Below are 17,748 nucleotides of genomic sequence, written 5' to 3'. Positions count from 1 at the left end.
TTGAAGCGCAGATGCTGCAAATAAATCATATTGAGGAAGATAGTATGAGCATTTTAGTCAAACTAAATAAAGCTAAATGATGAATCTTTAAAGTTGGTTTGAAAATGTGAGATTATTTTTAAAAAAAAAATTTTATTTTGAAATATATTAAAATAATATTTTTTATTTTTTAAAATATTATTTTTAAAATCACATCAAAACCATCTAAAATATATAAAAATTTTAATTTTTTTAAAAATATAGATAATCATGTTTTTAAACGCTATCTAATCTATACAATAAATGTTTGATTAGCATTCTAAAACAAAAAAGATGAACATAAAGAAATAAGAATATATTTAGTTAAAAAAATAAAAGAGATATATAAAACAAATCTAACGATATTTTTAGAATATCTTCCAAGACAATAACTAAACACAAATTCTTTACTTTTAACACTTAAACATGCATCGAATTAAATCCAAATGAAGAGAATGGGGATATTTTAGATAGTACAATTCGAAAAAAAGTCTTGTACATTTGAATATTAATTATGAAATTGGAAACAAAAGGAGTTTTTTTTTTTGTCAAATATCTAATTGGTTTTATCGATTTTGTCTTCAAGAGAAAATATATGCAAGCCCCAGAAGAACATGCTCTCCAAGGTGGAAATCAACCACATTGCCAGCAGCTAAACCAGATCCAGTTAGAGTGAAAATCTTCAAGTTACATATAAATTTCCACGTGTGGTATCTCATCACAGGTGACCTTGTATCTGCATCATGATGCCTCAGGGCTTTCTTCTTCCTGGTGTTTAGCACCAGACACAGAGCTTCAGGACTCGTAGCATAACACTTTGTGCTGGTGCAAAGAAAACTGCATTTTCCAAGTAAAGAAGAAGAAATTGTGCAAAGGGATTCCGTCTTCTTGTCTGCAGATGGTTTTCTTCAGCAGGTAAGGCTTTGCAGAGCACCAACTTTAAGATTTGAAACTATTTGTGTTCGATACCCCAACCATTTCCAAGCTGTAAGAAATTTCAAAAAAAATAACCAACACATGTCAGTCTTAGACATGAATGATCAGTAACTTGGAGCGTTAGTATATTACTATACACCAGAAATGTTGTGGCATCCTCAATCTTCCAATTGCAACAAAAAGAGAAATCTCGACTAAAAGTTATGAAACAAAATCTGTACTTGAACTTCACATGTTTGTGGTACAAATTGCACAAACATCATAAAGAAGTTTTGTTTTGAATCTTAATATAATCCTGAAGTTACCTAATTCAGACGAAGTAGCTGACAAGCCTCATATTTTTCTGCGGTTTGAATTACTTCCTTCAAAGCAGCTGGTCCCAAACACTTCAGAACCTGTAACCATAAACAGAACAAAGACAACATGCAGATGCTAATATTCAGTTTATTATGCAACATCATCCGGACATAATTAATATGTTTACTATTACATTACCAATACTATCATCTCTGCTATAAATGGTTAAAAAGCTTAGAAAGATCCAAGTTTTATAGATGATAGTAGCATCATCAGCAGGCATAGTTTTCAGCCCTCAGGCTTAATCTCTACTCCCAAGGATTGAGAGTTTTGTCTTGTTTATCATCATTTGAACATTAGCCCTAGCATCCTTTTACCACAAAAACTCAAAATGGTTGTCCATGATCTTTTAACATAACCTAAATTTCAAAACCAAATGAACTTTCCAGAGCATATAATGAAAATGCACAAACCTCATTTGCATCTTTCAAGCACCGTGAGTCATCTTTCTTCGGCCAACATACCACCCAACATCTGGTGAAGTCCAGGACAAAGAAAGGCATAACAGGAATGAGTTTGAAGTAAAGCCTATTTTGGTGGCAACATTGAACTGCTTTGTCCTGTGACATGGCAGGACATGGCAGTATAATTTCAATGGTACAGACTCATAACATGTTTACACAGGTAGCATGATCAACCAGCATAAATCTAATAGTTTCACCAAACTGGCCCTATTTCTGTGTGAAAGATAATTTCTGACCATATCATTCAGGTTTCATCATGGGATAGTTATCACCTTTCTTTTCCCAGCCGGCGTGCTAACTCTTCAGCCAACGATCGCCCACTTGTGTCACCATCAGTTGCCAGGACAATGCGAGATAGCTAAGAGGTTTATATGTAAAAAGAAAAGAGTAAATAAGAAATTAACACAGGAAGAAAGTCTGAAGGATCACTTCATGTCCAACTCAAGTTCTGCCCAAAGATGCTTACTTTATCCAAGTACTCTTTGCTGTTCCATAGATACTGATACGCTCTGTCCTAGCTTCACACATGCATTGATACACAAAACAAACTAAAGTAAATTAATGATGGAATAGACATCAAAATCTGTGAGAAAAGGAAAGATAGCAAAAACCCATAATGTAAAATGTACAAGCTGGAAAGAGAGAATATTGTGTACTTGGCAATAAATAAGAGATACATTTTGCAGAAAAAACAGTAAGCTTTATGGCCTAATTAGATTCTCAGTTCAATTAGAAGAAAGACAGTTGTTTCACCGTGAAGAAAGAAAGAAAGAACGTACAGTTAAATCTTACAACAAAAACATGCCCAAGAAATTTATCAGTCTCAATTCAAACCTTCTGTATGGATGGTAAATCTTTCACAGAAACTATTTGTGGTGCGCCACCAGGAACACTAACACAATTACGGAAGCCAGCTTCCTCCACTGAAAGCTTATCTATTTCCCCTTCAACCTTAGACAACCAAAGTAATAACAATCAGGACAGAGAGAAATTTCACTATCCAGTTACAAGAGGGCAAATAAGGTGAGAGAATTTACAATAATAATTTCGGTGGCTTCATTTATGTCATCTAGTCCATATAACCATTTTCTTGTGTCCTTCTCCTGAAAAGGAGTTACACAAATATGATAAGTCAAAAAAACAAAAACAGAATAAATCTAGGGTTTATTTTAATAATATCTCAAACATCAACCCCATCTTGAGCTTGCCAAAACATCACCACTGCATGTCACTTTTAAAATGCAGGGTAAGCTTCGCATATTTACCTGCCAAAACCTTTTCTCCATGGTTCGGTATTTGCAACCAACAATCGCCCCATTTTGTCTGTATGTAAAAGCAATAATATACTGCAACCAACAGTAATTAGAAAAGATAACATTCTTAGAGTTGAAGTTCTTGAGACAGATCATTAAGCTGAACATCAAATAAAAATGTTAAAGATATGATATCATCATTCTTCCCTCTTTTACATAAAACAGCCATCGTTAATCCTAGTTTCAGTCCTTCACCCTTGTCTTAGGTGGTACAAGTACAAAATGTGGCTAGAAATGGCCTTTACTTTAGTTCCTGACTTAGCCTAACATATGTTCTAGAGCAAGGAATTCATTGCACAAACAGGAAGATCAAAGAACTTGTTTCGCCATTTGAATTATCCTGGATAGCTGAATCCAAATTTATCACTTCATGTTTGAGAACCAGAATAAGAGTTGAAGCTAGAAAAAACATCACAAAATTAGAGAAGGGGAATATAGCCTAGAAAACCTATATTGTTGCCTACTCAATCCAGAATCATATGAGCAATTTGGCTACTCAATTGAGCAAAGGCTTAGGTCACAGTTGTCTCACTTATTCCCTCAATTAAACGATTGCAAATACTAGGCTAATAGTCCCAATCAAATTTCTTGGACAATTATTAAGAGCCTAACTGTCCCAAAGGATTAAAAAGTAAGTTTAGAAAATGATGAGGGGTATCTTCACATTTACCATATGAGCATGAATCCTAAGCCATTTTCCCTTCTCTTAACTATGTTTCTTCCAGCAAACTAAAGCATACGTTGAAAAGTTTTTATCTCATGGTGAAACGTTAAAGTAAAAATGGTAAGTAGTGCAAAGCTCCAAATGATACACTTTAGGGACCTTATCACCGGACATCTGCATAACAGCATTTCTCCGCAGAGTTTCCTCAGAAATCATTCTTTCACTAAAGTATTCAATCAGCTGGTAAAAAAAAAAAAAAATTATAACCAACATCAATAACATTCCACCAGTCAATTCATTAAGACTTGGCAAGAAAATTTAAAAACTACACTATAATATTCTGTGAATAATAATCAGTATACCTTGTCACCCAATGGTTCCAAAACTACGTTCTCTGGGGTTACTTGCTTGGAGGACTTAACTTTGAAAATTTTGTTCACTCCAGCGATTGGCATCCTGCTATCAGCAAAGGCCTACAATAAAAAATTGTGAATGGCTTAAGAATCTCCCACTTCCAATTACCCTAAAATTCGAATGAATTTTCACATTGCATCTTCACCTGGCCTGTCCATCCACAACTAGTCCTGAAACATCTCCACATTGCAACATCCCTACAACACCCATTATCAAAATCCTTTAAATGTTTAGGTCCAATAACTCAATAAATTATTCCAATGCAATGCATTTCCAACTATACTAGAAAGTACAAGCAGCAGCTTACACATCTTGGGTTATATTAAATGATAAGCTCCTCTCCATGGTCTTGCCACCTTTGCACTGTACAAAAAATTAACCACTCAAAATATCAAAAAAAGTTACAAAAAAAAACAATAATTTTGTTTCAAACAATCATGTGTATCCAATATCCATGTCTACACAAACATAAATATCATGTTTATGGTCATAGCAATACACTACAAAGCAAGACTATGTACCACATAAAAAACTTAAAAAGTGGTTTCATCTCACCTTGGGACAAAGCAAGTGATAGTACTGTCCAGGAAAGCAAGAATCATCACATTTAATCCCAAGAACCTCTATTTTCTGCTTTAACACCCTTACTTTATCACTATCAACCATACCCTCCCCCTCTTCTATAGCCTCCTTTATATAACCATTAGCTTCAACAAAAAAAAAAAAAAAACCATAATTTATCAACTTCTCAAAGGAACATAGAAACACACACTTTGAGGGAAAAAAAGGTTAAGGCAAAGAACTAAATACCTGAGTGTAAAGCTGGAATCCTGGTAGTTTTAGAGTAAGACCAAACATGACTAATTAATCTTGTTGATTTTGGTGTTGAGAAATTCTTGTTTATGAACAAGAAGTGTACTTCAGAAGAGAAGCGACATAACTGATTAGTGAGACTGAGAGCTGATGTTGCCATTCTTTCTTCTGTTGTTCTAGGTCTCTACAGTTTTACTTCACTAGCCACTCATCAAAGTTTTATCCCTTTTTTTTGGCTGGCAGACATCTTCTGATACTTTTTGGGCAGAAGCCTATGATGGGTTTTCAAGGTCTCATATGCTGTCCTTGTTTTATATTCGATTTCTCGATTTAGTCCCTGTATAATAATTTAGTCAGCTGAAAACCCGATCCCTTTTCTGTGGCAATCAATTGAGCTCTATAAAACTTTCTGCTTTTATCCAATTATTCTATTAACTGAATTGAGGTGGCAGTTTTTATGTCAAGTACGATTTTGTGCTAAAAGTTATAATATGAAAAGTAAAAGGAAAAATTATAACTTCATTGTGGCACATTTGGATACAGAGTTTTCTTCCCCATTATACTTGATAAACAATTGGTTGGAAGTTGTGTGTCGAAGTAGATAACTGCAATTCGAAAAAAAGTGTTTCTGACCAAATTATATATAAGGGCTAAAGTGACTGATTAGGGATAGATTGGGGGTGCAAATATAGTCTTTAACATTGTTTTCTTGTCAGCAGCTGAGCCCAAGTAACGATTCTGTCTTTGGCCCAGTATAGTAAACAAAATAAAGATTGAAACTTTGAGAGAGAGAGAAGACAAGAGAACCTCTCATAAACCCTAAGTACAATACTCAAATAAGATTGAAGCTTTAGCATATTGTAACGTCCTGTCTCTTGACCAACTTGTCTTTGATAAGGTTAGTTACGCAAATCTTGTTATTTTGTTAGAGAAGGATTTGACAGTATGGGTTAGGACTTAACTAGCAAAGATTTCATCTATTATTTGTGTGTCTGAGTTGTTAATTCAATTGGCATGAAATAAGAACATTGTTTGTTGGGTTGTTGCTATTTTGTCTGTTGTCATGGAACTTATAGCAGATAGCTCTAGCTTAGTACTCTGTTTTCTCATTGTTGTTGAATGGTTTTACTTATGTTGTTTTGGTAATTTCTAATCTAATTTTAATCTTAATGGCTTTCAGATTATTTTTTGTTTAGTTTTAGGTACCAATGCCAAGAAAGCCAACAAGGCGTCGTAGATCATTGATAACTACGCCCTTGACCTTTGCTCCGTTTTCGCGTTCACTTGCTCATCTTCATTCTACATTCATGCAAAAGCATCAAATGCTTGGCAGTAAAGTCCCTGGGTCTCCCTCCCACAATGAAGGTATTATCTCTTTGGAACATCGTTCTACTTTAATTTGAAATGTATTAAACTTGGTGTTCCTGATTCGATTAGCTTGACATTGTATCAAGGTGGTGCAGTGGTTAAGAAGACTTCAAAAGAAAAGATTGAGCAGTCTGAGTCTTCTGAGGAAGAAGAGTTTGGGGTTTGTTATTTATTTTGGTGATGCTGCCTTCTTCTGTTTAGTTTGGCTTTTTTTTATTATCTTAATGTGGTTCGATGTGTATCTTTTGAAGGGAGAGGTCCAAGCAGACTTTGCATTCTTTGATCCAAAACCTGACGACTTTCATGGAGTGAAGATCTTGTTGCAATCCTACCTTGATAATATGGAATGGGATTTGAGTGGTTTTGTAGACTTGATATTGGAACAGACCACAGTAGGGACGGTTGTTAAAATTGAGGATGATGAAGATAATGGACTTTTCTCTGTTGTTTCTGCCCTTAACTTGGGGAGATATAAGGTAAGTAGCTTGCACTTTTGTTTATCCTGCACACAATGTCAATGGCGAATGTCATGTCAATTAAAATGTGGTATATCATTATGGGAAGTTTGCTCTCATTATTTAGTGAGATATGAGGCATCATGCCTCTTCTGTTTTGTAAAGATCCCTAAACCTGAATCCTACTATGGCCAATGCTTAGCTACAACATCGGATCATCTTAATTTGAAAACCAGCATGCATAGGTGTGTGGAAAATTACCCTCTTACCGATTTTTGTTAATGTTGCCCACTCTGGTGTAAATAGTGTTTTAGGTGGTTGTTGCCTGTTTTTTAGCCAACAATTAACATCCCTTCAAATCTGTTACATTTCAACTACGCTAGCTAAGGAATGTCTTGCTCTTACAGGATCATAAATGTATTGCAGATCTCAAGGAGTACCTGCTCAAACTATGCCTGGAGAAAAGCATAAAAGGAGATCTGAGAGTTCTTTTGGGAGAACAAGCACATAATGTGGGTCTTTTGGTCTCTCGGCGAGTTGTTAATCTTCCACCCCAGCTTTTGCCACCTCTTTATGATGCTCTGTTTGATGAAATCTCTTGGGCTACAGAAGATGAGGTTAGATAAGATATGAGATGGGTGAGCTTAATAAATATATTTCTTTACATGCTGGAGAGAACTCTGTCTAGCTAACTTCTTGTTTCATTATTTGAAGCCAACAGAGGAGCTCCGGAATTCCTTCCGTTTTAATTCCTATGTACTAGTTAGCAAAATGTACAAGGTATGTCTGTCCTGGATTCTTCCTCCTGCTCTTTGTACTCCATTATTTGTTCCTTCATGATCAAATCAACACTCTCTTCTCTCGCGACATTGCAGCACAAGAATGCAGACAAGAAAAACAGACTAAGTAGTGATAGTGAGGAAGCAATTATATATGTGAATCCTGAAGATGAAATTTTTCACAAGGTACATATTCTCTGACTTATATTGATAGTATTTTGCTTCTCGTTCTTTCACTGATTGTTTCCAGTTACATTTCAGCTCAGCTTGTGGTCCTTCAACTTTCCTTTTCATGCCGAGCAGGTTACAGCTCGTGAGGTTAGTAGTAATTGTGCTATTATCTTGAAGAGGTTACATCTTTGATTGCATTTTGGAGTCAACTTCAAACTAAATGCTAGTCATTTTGAACTTAATGATAGAACGGTGGTACTCTTTGTTTGTAAAAAAATTGTGATTTTTACTGTTTTGTTGTTAATTCCTAGCATAGCTGTCTACAGTATTCTTTTTCTCAACTTCCCTAGATGAAGAACCTCTAAATGTCAGTGAGCTACTGTAGTCAAACCTCAATTGGTTTTTGTTGTGCTGTTTTGGTGACCAAGTCTTTTGGCACTACATTATTGCTTCCCTTGGTCATTTACTTTTATCATTGATGGCTTGAATAATAGAACTTTTTGCTAATTATTTTGGTAATTTACAGCTAAAAAACTACCGGCCAATGGGATTAGTAATGGCTGTTGAGGCAGATAAAATTTTTACATTCCGAGAGCAGCTTCATTCATTGATTGATGAGCCATAAATTCCTATTGTAAGGTGCATCAAATTTCAATTCACAAGTCCTTAATTATTATTTTTTTCTTCTGACATTTGTGAAAAAACAAAATCAATTCTAGTGGTTGATCTTAATTGTGTCTATAGGTGTCTCAGGTGCCAAGTTTTGATTTCTTCCCAGATGGAAGCAATTTTGCAGTAACCTGGTTTGCAAGACAAGTTTATGGAAACTGTTAGATAGGCAGGACGACATTTGTTGTTGTGTTTTCTACACATTGTGTTATTCTCTCCTTTTTTATACAATTTGTCCCATTTTTCTTGATGGTACCTGGCCAGAAACTGAACAGCATAAGCATTTATACGAATGACTTCATTTCTTTAATATTGTTTTATAGAAAGAAGGCAGAACATCACAAGGTTAATGAACTCCATGTTAGAACAAATAGTGAAGTGGTGATTTTTTTCTTCTTTCCAGGATCATCAAGCCTTGCATAGGGTAGAATGGTCCTTTTCTGATGGTCAAAAAATCATTTAGAAATTGAATAAAGGGCAGGTAGGTTTTTAACATTTATTCAGTAAAATTACTTGATTACTTTTAAAATTAAAATTTTCTAAACTTGGTTCTAGGGTTTTATAAACATTTTCTTTTTTTAAAAAATAGTAAATTACTATTTTAACCTTGGTCATAGGCTTGCTGGGGTACTTTAGTCTTTTAAATTTGGTTATTTTGTAATTCTCAAGTTTTATTAGGAATGATAAGGTTAATTGCTAAATAAAAAAGTTAAAAAACACTAGAGATGCGTTAACAGTGGTTGCATGCTTTGGACGGTGTGTGTGGTGTGTTCGGTGGTTAAAATCAAACTTTGGGGGCAGTGACTGAAATATCTTCAACAGCCTCTCCATGACTAGGTGGTGAGCATGATATAATTATCTCTAGTTTGGCGAGTGTGTTTTCTTTTTTTTTTTCTTCTCTCATTGCAGGCATGTTTGAACATCATAAGGGTAATGAACTTCATGTTAAAATAAATATTGAAATGGTGTTTTTACTTTTCACTCCATTCTCATTAAGCCTTGCATGGAGTAAAATAATGTTTTTTTAATGGCCAAAAGGTTAAATCGCAAGAAGGTTTATAACATTTATTTAGCATAATAAAATTACTTAATCACCCTTCAAATTAAAATTTTCTAAACTTGGTTCTAGAGCTTTATAAACCTTTTTCTTATATAAAAAAAAAAAATTACTATTTTAATCTTTGTCATGGGCATTTTAGGGTACTTTAGTCTTTTCAAATTTAGTTATTTTATAATTCTCAAGTTTTACTAAGGGTGATAGAATCAATTTCTAAATAAGAAAGTAAAAAAAATAAACAAATTAGAATAGCATGAACAATGGCTGCGTGTTTTGGATGGTGTGTGTGGCATCGTTTGGTGGTCAAATCTAGCTTCGGGGGCAATAATTGAAGCATTTTAACAACCCCTCCATGTCTAGGTAGTGAGCATGATATAATTGTTTTCGCTGATTTGGCAAGTGTACTCTTTTCTTTTCTTTTCCTTTTCCCTTTCCCTCTCTATCATTGCAATCATATTTGAACACCTAACACACAAGGTTAATGAACTTCATGTTAAGACAAATTAGTGAATTGGTGATTTTGCTCTTCACTCCAAGATCATCAAGTCTTACATGGGGTAGAATGGCCCTTTTCTAATAGTTAAAAAGTCATTTACAAGTTAAATAAAAGATAGAAGGTTTTAACATGCATAGTAAAATTATTTAATTGCTCTTAAAATTAAAAAAAATTTTAAACTTGGTTCTAGGGCTTTATAAACCTTTTTCTTTTAAAAAAAATAGTAAAGTACCATTTTAACCGTAGTCACGGGCTTTTTAATCTTTTACATAATTTAAACACAATTAAATTACTTCATTGCATTTTAAATTAAAAAAGAACTTGTCTTTGTTTTAGGGGTGTTTTATTCATTTAAATTTGATTATTTTGTTATTCTCAAGTTTCATTAGGGGTAATAGGATCAATTGCTAAATAAAAAGGTTAGAAAAAAAACTGGAGCTGCGTGAATAATGATTAAAGGCTTTGGATGATGTGTGTGGTGTCTTTTAATGGTTCGAAATCTAGCTTTAAGAGTAGTGACTGAAGTGTTTTAATGGCCCCTCCACACATAGGTGGTGAGCATGATATAATTTATCTTCGGTTTGGCGAATGTGGTTTTTTTTTTTTTCTTTTCCCTCTCTCATTGATTTTTGTGTTAGTCTTTTAAAATTTCAAAGCAACCTTTTAATTTTAATTTTTTTTTAAAAAAATTAATCCTTATTCTTTTGATTACTATTTGTTTTATTTTAAATAATTTATAAAGTTAGATTTTTTTTTCAATTTCATCTCCCATGGATTTTTTTCATATGTCAAATTTAGTCCTCATTCTTTTTATTATTATTTATTTTATTTAAGATGGTTTTTAAAATTGGATTTTTTTTAACAATTTCATCCTTCAATCTTTTTTTTTTCCTATCAAATATAATCTTTTTTTTATTGTTATTTTTTTACCTTAAAAAACATTTAAAATTGTTTTTTTTTATGATTTTATTCTTTAACATTCAATTGGTCTGGTGTTTAATTTCTTGATTGAGCCCTTATCTAAAATTTAATGGGTTGCGGGTTTAAGAGATTAACTCAAGTTTACAAGGTTTACCTAGATTTGCTTTCCTTCTTTTTATTCAGTTTCATCCTCCAATATTTTTTTTCCTCACTTTCTATGAGATTTTTCAATCATTTTTAAAATAATACAGGTTATTTCATTTTTTTAAGTCTTTGTTAAATTTATCTTTTAAAAAAGAAATTTTTGATTTTTTTTTAATTTAATTAATTGATTTCATAATTCAACATTAAATTAGTTAAGTATTGAGTTTCTTGGTTGAGTTCGAGGCTAGAATTTTAGAGATTCACTCGGGCTTGCTTGAATTTTTTTTTTTTTTGCTTCCCCCCTATTTTTTATGGTATTTTTTTAGTGGATTTGAAAATGACATAGGTTACCTGAAATTTCTTGTTTTTAGCCTTTTGTTGAATTTATATTTTTTAAAATGATTTTTATTTTTGAATTAAATTAAATTTATTGATCAAGTATAAGTATAAGTATAAGTATAAAATGTTTATTTTATGGTGTTTTATTTTGTTTGCTTTTCCCCGTATAATTGTTTTAACAGCGAGTGCGATCTCTTTCAATTACCTAATTAAATATTAGATTTTTCTTGTTTTTTTAAAAACATTGATGGTGCATAAACATATTTTTTTTATATTGAAAAAATATTAATCAGGTTTACAATGTAGTGCATGCCATTTAACTAATACTAGCTAAATGCTAAAATCCGAAATTAGAAAATTAAAACTAGTATTATAAAAACAATCCAATTTTATTAACATGAAACCGGACTTGGATCGAGTTTCTGTATTTATAAACACTATACCAATACCAATGGATGCTTGTGAATTTTGATAATTTTCTCCTGGTATGTAACATTCACTTTCACACCTTCAATAAGATATTAATATACCCTCAATTTGCAATTTTGTTTACTATTTTGCTAATTATATTTAAATTAATATTTATTCATATTATCCAATTTAGGTTTAACATGAAAAAATGTTCGCAAATAAAAAAGAAAAAAAATTATCAACCACTACTAAAGAAAAAATAACTCATTCAACAATTAAAAAATTATTATGGTGACCAGTGATAAGCAAAAAACCTGAAAAACTAATTAAATTGAGAAAACTAGAAAAAAATAATGGAAAAAACCGAACCGTGAAAAAAACCGATTGAACCGATTAAAATTTTGAAAAAAACAAACCGGTTTGGTTTGGTTTCGATTTTATAAGCCTGAAACCGAAAAAACCGAACAAAACCCAAATTGAAAAAACTAAGCAAAACTAGAAAAAACCGAGTCAAATCAGTTTGAAATCAGTTTTTATCCTACAAAACCAAACTTAACTGAAACCGGTCGATTTGAACCGGTTTTGGTTTTTTTAAATAAAAAATTCGGTTTAATAACTTCCTTTTCTTATAAAAACCAAACTAAACTAAAAATAATTACCCTCTAATGATAACATACATTAAAAACAAAAAAAAATTAAAAATAACTTGAAATCATAGTTTTGGTATAACTTTAACAATTTTTTCATCAAAATTAAGAGAAAAACACTTAATATTAACATTAATCATTGTTAACAATAAAAAATAAAAAATAATTTATTAAAACAAAGCAAAATTAAAGCAAGAGTAACTGCAAGGTTAATTAATTATGAAGCAGTAATATACATATATAGTAGCCGCCATGCAACGTAACGGTTTATAGAGAATTAATGGGAAATCCAAGCTGCCAAATAAACAAGAAAAAACCACCTGAAGTATAGTTTAGAGCGGGCAATACGTGAGATTCGTCCCTATATTCTTGTTAATATTTTAATATTGTCCTTGTAGCAAATTATTTCTTAATTTAACCCCTATAGACCATCCTCTATCAATAATATAGTCTCCAATCATGACCCCGTTAGAAATTCAGTCCGTATTTCCCAATAAGTTTCTGTCATAAAATTATAGGTTGTATTTTTTGATATTTATACTCTACCTGTTTTTCATCATATAACAGCTAAATAAATTACGAAGCGACTGGTTTAATGTTATTGAAGGAGAGTGGAGTATAGGGATGATATTAAAAACTAATTTAGGGCAAGGATGATATTGACAAAGAAACAAGAATACAGGGACAAATCTAATGTATTTCCCAAATTAAGGCTCCCCAATTATTAGGAGTTGGTTACTCTATCTTTAAACCCATAATCCCCTCATTAATCTCCTACAAAAACTCTAACTCCCCACTTCCCCACCTCTCCCCCTCTCTGTCACATAACCATAATATTAAGCGAAGTCTTTTCTCTTTCAAGCTGTTTGTCTCTGTGTTAAGTGTGATTAGTTTGATAAGGTTGGTTAGCGAGTGACTTCAGGGTCTTCTTGAATTCAAAGGGACAATATCTATGGTATCTCTCTTTCTTTACCTCTCAATGTCTTATAGATTTCTTTTCATGGTATCTTGCATTTGTCTTTTGTCTCATGATTGTATAATATTCACTTTGGTCCTTTTAGTTGTCCTTCTTGCTTCTTGCCTAACTCTTCAGCTTCTGTTCTTCTGTTTTCTTGCTCAAAATGGGACATGAACTCGAGACCTCCGAAGCAGAGGGGGGCATAGATCGATGTGCTAGTCGAGCTGTAGGCTCATTGGCCTATTTGTCTTCATCTCGCTCAGGAATTTGTTGGATTGTTGTTTTATTGCTTGCAATAGCTAGCAGTACCTGAACTTAGTGTTGATTGATGAAGTTAATGACAATTAGTACATATAATGATAGCCGTAGTGATTCAGACAAGTACCTTTGTGTTCAACTTATGATTTCCAAATTTTGATGGAAGTTTCTGATCTTTTTTCTTTTCTAGATTCTATCCTCCATGGCTCTGAGCTTCTGTTCAAACCTGGGATCATCACTTCAGCATCACAGCCTTCCGGAGTTAACCGCCTATCCACAAGGCAGCGTAGAGATAGGAAATCATGAGCTCTTTGGTTGTAATGACAGCCTGATGTTGTCAGATTCTTTCATCAACCCTTTGTATGAGGTTGACGATCAGCTGTTTTACTCAGATAGCTACACCAATCTCCTCCCATTCTTCTCTTCTCCTTCAGATAACACAAGCTCTCTCTCCCCCGAAATCTCTCCTCTTGAAGATTTCGAGTCCTACGCATGCCCGAAACGCCAAAAACTCTACACAAACCATTTCAACACAAAATTTGCAACAAGTTTCTTTGAAGGATATGTGCAGAATGCCAATCCAGGACCCCCAGAATTCTTGCCAGAAATCCCAGTTCCAGATCCTAAGTTTCAGGTTCCAACAACCTTCAATGTTGGGAGGACTGAGAGTCTGATGGATTCAAAGAAACCGAGCACAGGAGTCAGCTTGTCTTCGCAGAGCATCGCTGCGCGTGAGAGGAGAAGGAAGATTACGGAGAAGACACAGCAGCTTGGAAAGCTGATTCCTGGTGGAAATAAGATGAATACTGCTGAAATGTTCCAAGCTGCTTCCAAGTATGTCAAGTTCTTGCAGGCTCAAATTGGAATTCTTGAACTCACGGGGACTACTCAGGTAATCAAAACTTTCGTGTTCCTCATAAATTTTTGGTGGCTAAAATGTTCTGTCTTTTCATAACCTCTGTGTTCATTCAACAAATGTTACAGGAAAACAGAGAGGCAATGCATACTCAAGAACTTCAAACTCTTGTAACGTCTCCAACAATTCAAGAGAAGTTGTACTTAGAGCAAAAGTGCTTGGTTCCAAGAGATTTTGTTCAAACCATTGCCAATGATTGTGAGATCCAAGCAAAACCTTTGAATATCGTAGAGGAGATCGATCAAGAGTTTCTGGGGGAACAATTTCTTGAATAGTTAGTAGCAGAAATATGTTTATGTCCAAGTAGAGTCTGTTGTTGTTTACCTTGTTTTTTACAAAAATATGGCATAATTATCCTCAATTTACTTGCTAATTAACAACTTTCCTTCTTGTAATGTTAGCAATAGGAGCTGATTGTCCATCTTCATTTTAGTTTTAGGTGGTCCTAATTTCTTGTAAATTTCTTGCTTTCAAGAAAATAGCTAATTGATTTCCTTCTTTTATTTTATGAGTTTTCCTTTCGATTGCAAGACGTTGATAAAATATTGAGGTTAACGATTGATCACAATTATAAATAGACAAGTTGTGTGTATATGATAAATGTGGAACACTATGCTATCTAGCTTTTTTTTTTTTTTTTAAAAAAAAAAAAATGGGAATCACCCGCTGGGAAGCAATAAAGTTGTTCAAGGAAATGAAGTTTCTTTATGAACAACCTAATCAGAATAACTTGTCTCATTATTTGTTTGTGTTAGGTTGACTCCAGATAAAATCAGTATCTATATAGTTTGAGTTAAAAAAAAATAAAATTAGTTGACTTTATTATATTAGTTGGAAACAGAGTTTTGTAATTTTTATTTTTTTTATTAATTTTTATTAATTTTATTTTTTAATATTAAATTGGTTAGAAGTTAGATTTTATATGTTTTTTTATTTGTTATAGAATTATCTTGTTCTTGTAATCTAAGTTACGAGTTTAACATGTTAATATTTATTGATTAGGGTAGGATTATTTTTGTCTTTTTTAATTTAATATCTTTATTTTTTTTAATTTTACCTTTTAAAATTAAATTGATTAAAAATTAATATTTATAATTTATTTTAATCTTATGATGTAGTACGACTCTGAATATAGCAAGAGTTAATATTCTCATTACAACTAAATTATATAGAGAAATCAGATTTAATAAACTCTATATATGTAAATAATGTCAATAGCATACAAAACATTCGATAATGACTCAGATTCAAAAGGTATGTTATGCTACAAATATCCTCCACAGCAGGTTCAGGTCTTCGGGATTCAACAGGTTCTGAGGAATTTCAGAATTTGCTGCATCAAACTCCCAACAGGAATTAGTTTCTCTTGGTTTTGGAACCTGACACCCATTTTGAAGTTTTCTTATCTTTTTTTAATATTGTATTTTTTTTTTGCCATTAATAAGTGTTTTATTCAGATAAATTGTCCATGAAATAACTTATACAAAAATTAAAATAAAACCTAAATTGTCTGTAAAATATCCATTTATACAATGTCATTAAACTTGGTCAACCCATATCTAAGTTAAAGTTCCAGATCATGGGTTAAGCAAGTCAATTTAATTGATTGAATTAATTTAAAATGATTACTTTTTAATTTTTTTAAAAATTAAAATGATATCATTTAAAATTAAAAAATATAAAAATTAATAAGTTTGTTTTAATATGAAATTCGATTTAGATAAATTAATAAAATAAGTTGACTCATCTAATCAATGAATTTATAACATTACTCAACTCCCGCATTTAAAAATGTAGTTAATATAAACTAAAAGCACTCTAGTTCATATAATAATATGCAAATTGCCCATGATATATATATATATAAGAAGACTATCATTTCTTCACTCCAAAAATCAATTGATAACAAAAATCACTTAAGTTTAACTCATCTAAACTGGTCAACCCGCTTGAAAGTTCCGGTAATAACCCACCCGGTTGGACAATTAAACGATTTATCATAATTACGGTTAAAAAATGTAGATTGAATGATCATAATATGTTTCCCAATGTATAATAAACTGAAAAAAATAAAATTTGATCTGTAACTGTAAAAAAAAACAGCATTTTTATATTTATTCTGTTTTTGTAGTTTTTCATTTGAAGTGTAAGAATTTTATGCAGAATAATGTTCAGAATAAATGAATCAAATTTTAGAAAAGTTGCCAAGGTAAAAAAACTGAACATGGAAAGTATGCTAATTTTGGAAATTCCTTGGTTCCTCGTAAGGGGTTTTATTATGAGTGTAGTTCATGTGCTGGTGAAGATGTTCATGATGAACTAAATGGGCCAGTGGGTTATTATTATTTTTTTAGGTTGACCCGAGTTAACCCATCTGACCCGTGATCCAATCACTTAACCGGGTCAGTGACCGGATTGGGTTTCAAAACTATGCTTCAGTCCTTCTCAATATAAACCTATGACCTCCCCAAGCAATCTTCACCAACCTACATTGCCTCAACATAGCAAGGTTAGACAGGAGTCGAAGACATAGCCATGAAGAACCTCTTCTTCTCCATGCTTTTCCTACTTTCCTTCCTCTTCTGCCTTGCCAACATAAACGAGGCAGCTGTTCCATGCAGTACTGTTAATTCAAAGGCAGCTGCCTGTCTGGGTTTTGCCACTGGCAAACTCCGAAGCCAAGTCCTGATTGCTGCACTGGGCTGCAAGATCTGGCCAAAACTGTTAAAACAGTTGATGATAAGAAGGCTATTTGCAAATGCTTGAAAGCTTCCGGAGGCTCTTTGGGTGTGAAAGACCAGTTCTTGAGCAAGATTCCTGGAGCTTGCAACATCAAAGTTGGATTCCCTGTCTCTACAAGCGTCAACTGCGATGCGGAAGGATATTGTTGTTACATTATAAGGTGTTGATGTCCATTGATCTTGCCTCAAAGCTTCAAGGAAACGAGGTTAATTTGGATTTCTTTCCTTGTGTTTTGCAGGATCCACTAAATGACCATGAGGCTGTTTCTGGTTGAGGAATTCTCTTAAATTACATCATACTAAATAACACAGCTTAGGCAATGCCATATGAGGTCCTTGTCAGACACTCTTTTGGCCTGAACAATCATGTAATTTGGTGTTGATTTTAATGGATCAGTTTAGTATTTCATCGCTTCTCTGCAGTTTGAATCTCTCATTA

At 32.9% G+C, this 17,748-nt stretch overlaps 3 protein-coding genes across 12 annotated transcripts; 2 read left to right on the top strand and 1 right to left on the bottom strand.

Annotated features, from left to right (window-relative positions):
• Positions 1 to 465: 465 nt before the first annotated feature.
• LOC118029640 (primase homolog protein) lies at positions 466 to 5,233 on the bottom strand. 5 transcript variants are annotated; one of them, XR_004684198.2, is made up of 14 exons: positions 4,977 to 5,233; positions 4,722 to 4,873; positions 4,474 to 4,529; positions 4,312 to 4,363; positions 4,115 to 4,225; positions 3,912 to 3,992; positions 3,041 to 3,121; positions 2,813 to 2,878; positions 2,610 to 2,726; positions 2,242 to 2,289; positions 2,048 to 2,133; positions 1,725 to 1,871; positions 1,260 to 1,349; positions 466 to 1,003 (listed from the first exon to the last, which is right to left on the bottom strand). XR_004684198.2 is itself a non-coding variant. In XM_035033539.2 (14 exons), the coding sequence occupies exons 1-13, from the start codon at positions 5,137 to 5,139 to the stop codon at positions 1,260 to 1,262; spliced, it is 1,164 nt and encodes a 387-aa protein (XP_034889430.1). In that variant the 5' UTR covers positions 5,140 to 5,232; the 3' UTR covers positions 466 to 1,003. The 5 variants fall into 5 exon arrangements, 2 of the variants coding, with proteins under 2 accessions (XP_034889430.1, XP_034889439.1); XM_035033539.2 differs by having other exon boundaries at positions 1,725 to 1,785; positions 4,977 to 5,232; XM_035033548.2 differs by lacking the exon at positions 3,912 to 3,992 and having other exon boundaries at positions 1,725 to 1,785.
• Positions 5,234 to 5,715: 482 nt separating this feature from the next.
• LOC118029586 (protein BCCIP homolog) lies at positions 5,716 to 8,731 on the top strand. Of its 6 annotated transcripts, none has more exons than XM_073410743.1 (10): positions 5,716 to 5,877; positions 6,176 to 6,344; positions 6,443 to 6,507; positions 6,599 to 6,823; positions 7,210 to 7,419; positions 7,517 to 7,582; positions 7,678 to 7,767; positions 7,843 to 7,899; positions 8,279 to 8,391; positions 8,497 to 8,731. In XM_073410743.1, exons 2-9 carry the CDS (start codon positions 6,188 to 6,190, stop codon positions 8,375 to 8,377), a joined length of 969 nt encoding a protein of 322 aa, XP_073266844.1. In that variant the 5' UTR covers positions 5,716 to 5,877; positions 6,176 to 6,187; the 3' UTR covers positions 8,378 to 8,391; positions 8,497 to 8,731. The 6 variants fall into 6 exon arrangements, with proteins under 6 accessions (XP_073266844.1, XP_034889411.1, XP_073266839.1 ...); XM_035033520.2 differs by having other exon boundaries at positions 6,434 to 6,507; positions 8,279 to 8,386; positions 8,506 to 8,731; XM_073410738.1 differs by having other exon boundaries at positions 6,434 to 6,507; positions 8,279 to 8,386.
• A 5,123-nt stretch (positions 8,732 to 13,854) lies between these two features.
• Positions 13,855 to 17,584, top strand: LOC118029387 (uncharacterized). The gene is made up of 4 exons (XM_035033268.2): positions 13,855 to 14,544; positions 14,637 to 14,842; positions 17,210 to 17,417; positions 17,549 to 17,584. Exons 1-4 carry the CDS (start codon positions 13,855 to 13,857, stop codon positions 17,582 to 17,584), a joined length of 1,140 nt encoding a protein of 379 aa, XP_034889159.2.
• Positions 17,585 to 17,748: the final 164 nt, after the last annotated feature.

Source organism: Populus alba, chromosome 1 (genome assembly GCF_005239225.2).
Source record: "Populus alba chromosome 1, ASM523922v2, whole genome shotgun sequence".
Classification (NCBI taxonomy): domain Eukaryota; kingdom Viridiplantae; phylum Streptophyta; class Magnoliopsida; order Malpighiales; family Salicaceae; genus Populus; species Populus alba.
The sequence above is the reverse complement of the archived record's forward strand: the minus strand, read 5'-3'. Positions and strand labels throughout refer to the sequence as shown.

What these genes read in the sequence shown, in the direction of transcription:
- LOC118029640 (XM_035033539.2), bottom strand. Translation starts at nt 5,139, where the DNA reads ATGGCAACATCAGCTCTCAGTCTCACTAATCAGTTATGTCGCTTCTCT. An exon ending in GTTGTGGATGGACAGGCCAG is followed by an intron (nt 4,226 to 4,311) that starts GTGAAGATGCAA and finishes TTTTTATTGTAG; the next exon opens with GCCTTTGCTGATAGCAGGAT. An exon ending in ATTTACCATCCATACAGAAG is followed by an intron (nt 2,290 to 2,609) that starts GTTTGAATTGAG and finishes GTGTGAAGCTAG; the next exon opens with GACAGAGCGTATCAGTATCT.
- LOC118029586 (XM_035033520.2), top strand. Translation starts at nt 6,188, where the DNA reads ATGCCAAGAAAGCCAACAAGGCGTCGTAGATCATTGATAACTACGCCC. An exon ending in TTAACTTGGGGAGATATAAG is followed by an intron (nt 6,824 to 7,209) that starts GTAAGTAGCTTG and finishes TTGCTCTTACAG; the next exon opens with GATCATAAATGTATTGCAGA. An exon ending in CTTGGGCTACAGAAGATGAG is followed by an intron (nt 7,420 to 7,516) that starts GTTAGATAAGAT and finishes CATTATTTGAAG; the next exon opens with CCAACAGAGGAGCTCCGGAA.
- LOC118029387 (XM_035033268.2), top strand. Translation starts at nt 13,855, where the DNA reads ATGGCTCTGAGCTTCTGTTCAAACCTGGGATCATCACTTCAGCATCAC. An exon ending in AACTCACGGGGACTACTCAG is followed by an intron (nt 14,545 to 14,636) that starts GTAATCAAAACT and finishes CAAATGTTACAG; the next exon opens with GAAAACAGAGAGGCAATGCA. An exon ending in GGGGAACAATTTCTTGAATA is followed by an intron (nt 14,843 to 17,209) that starts GTTAGTAGCAGA and finishes ATTCAAAGGCAG; the next exon opens with CTGCCTGTCTGGGTTTTGCC.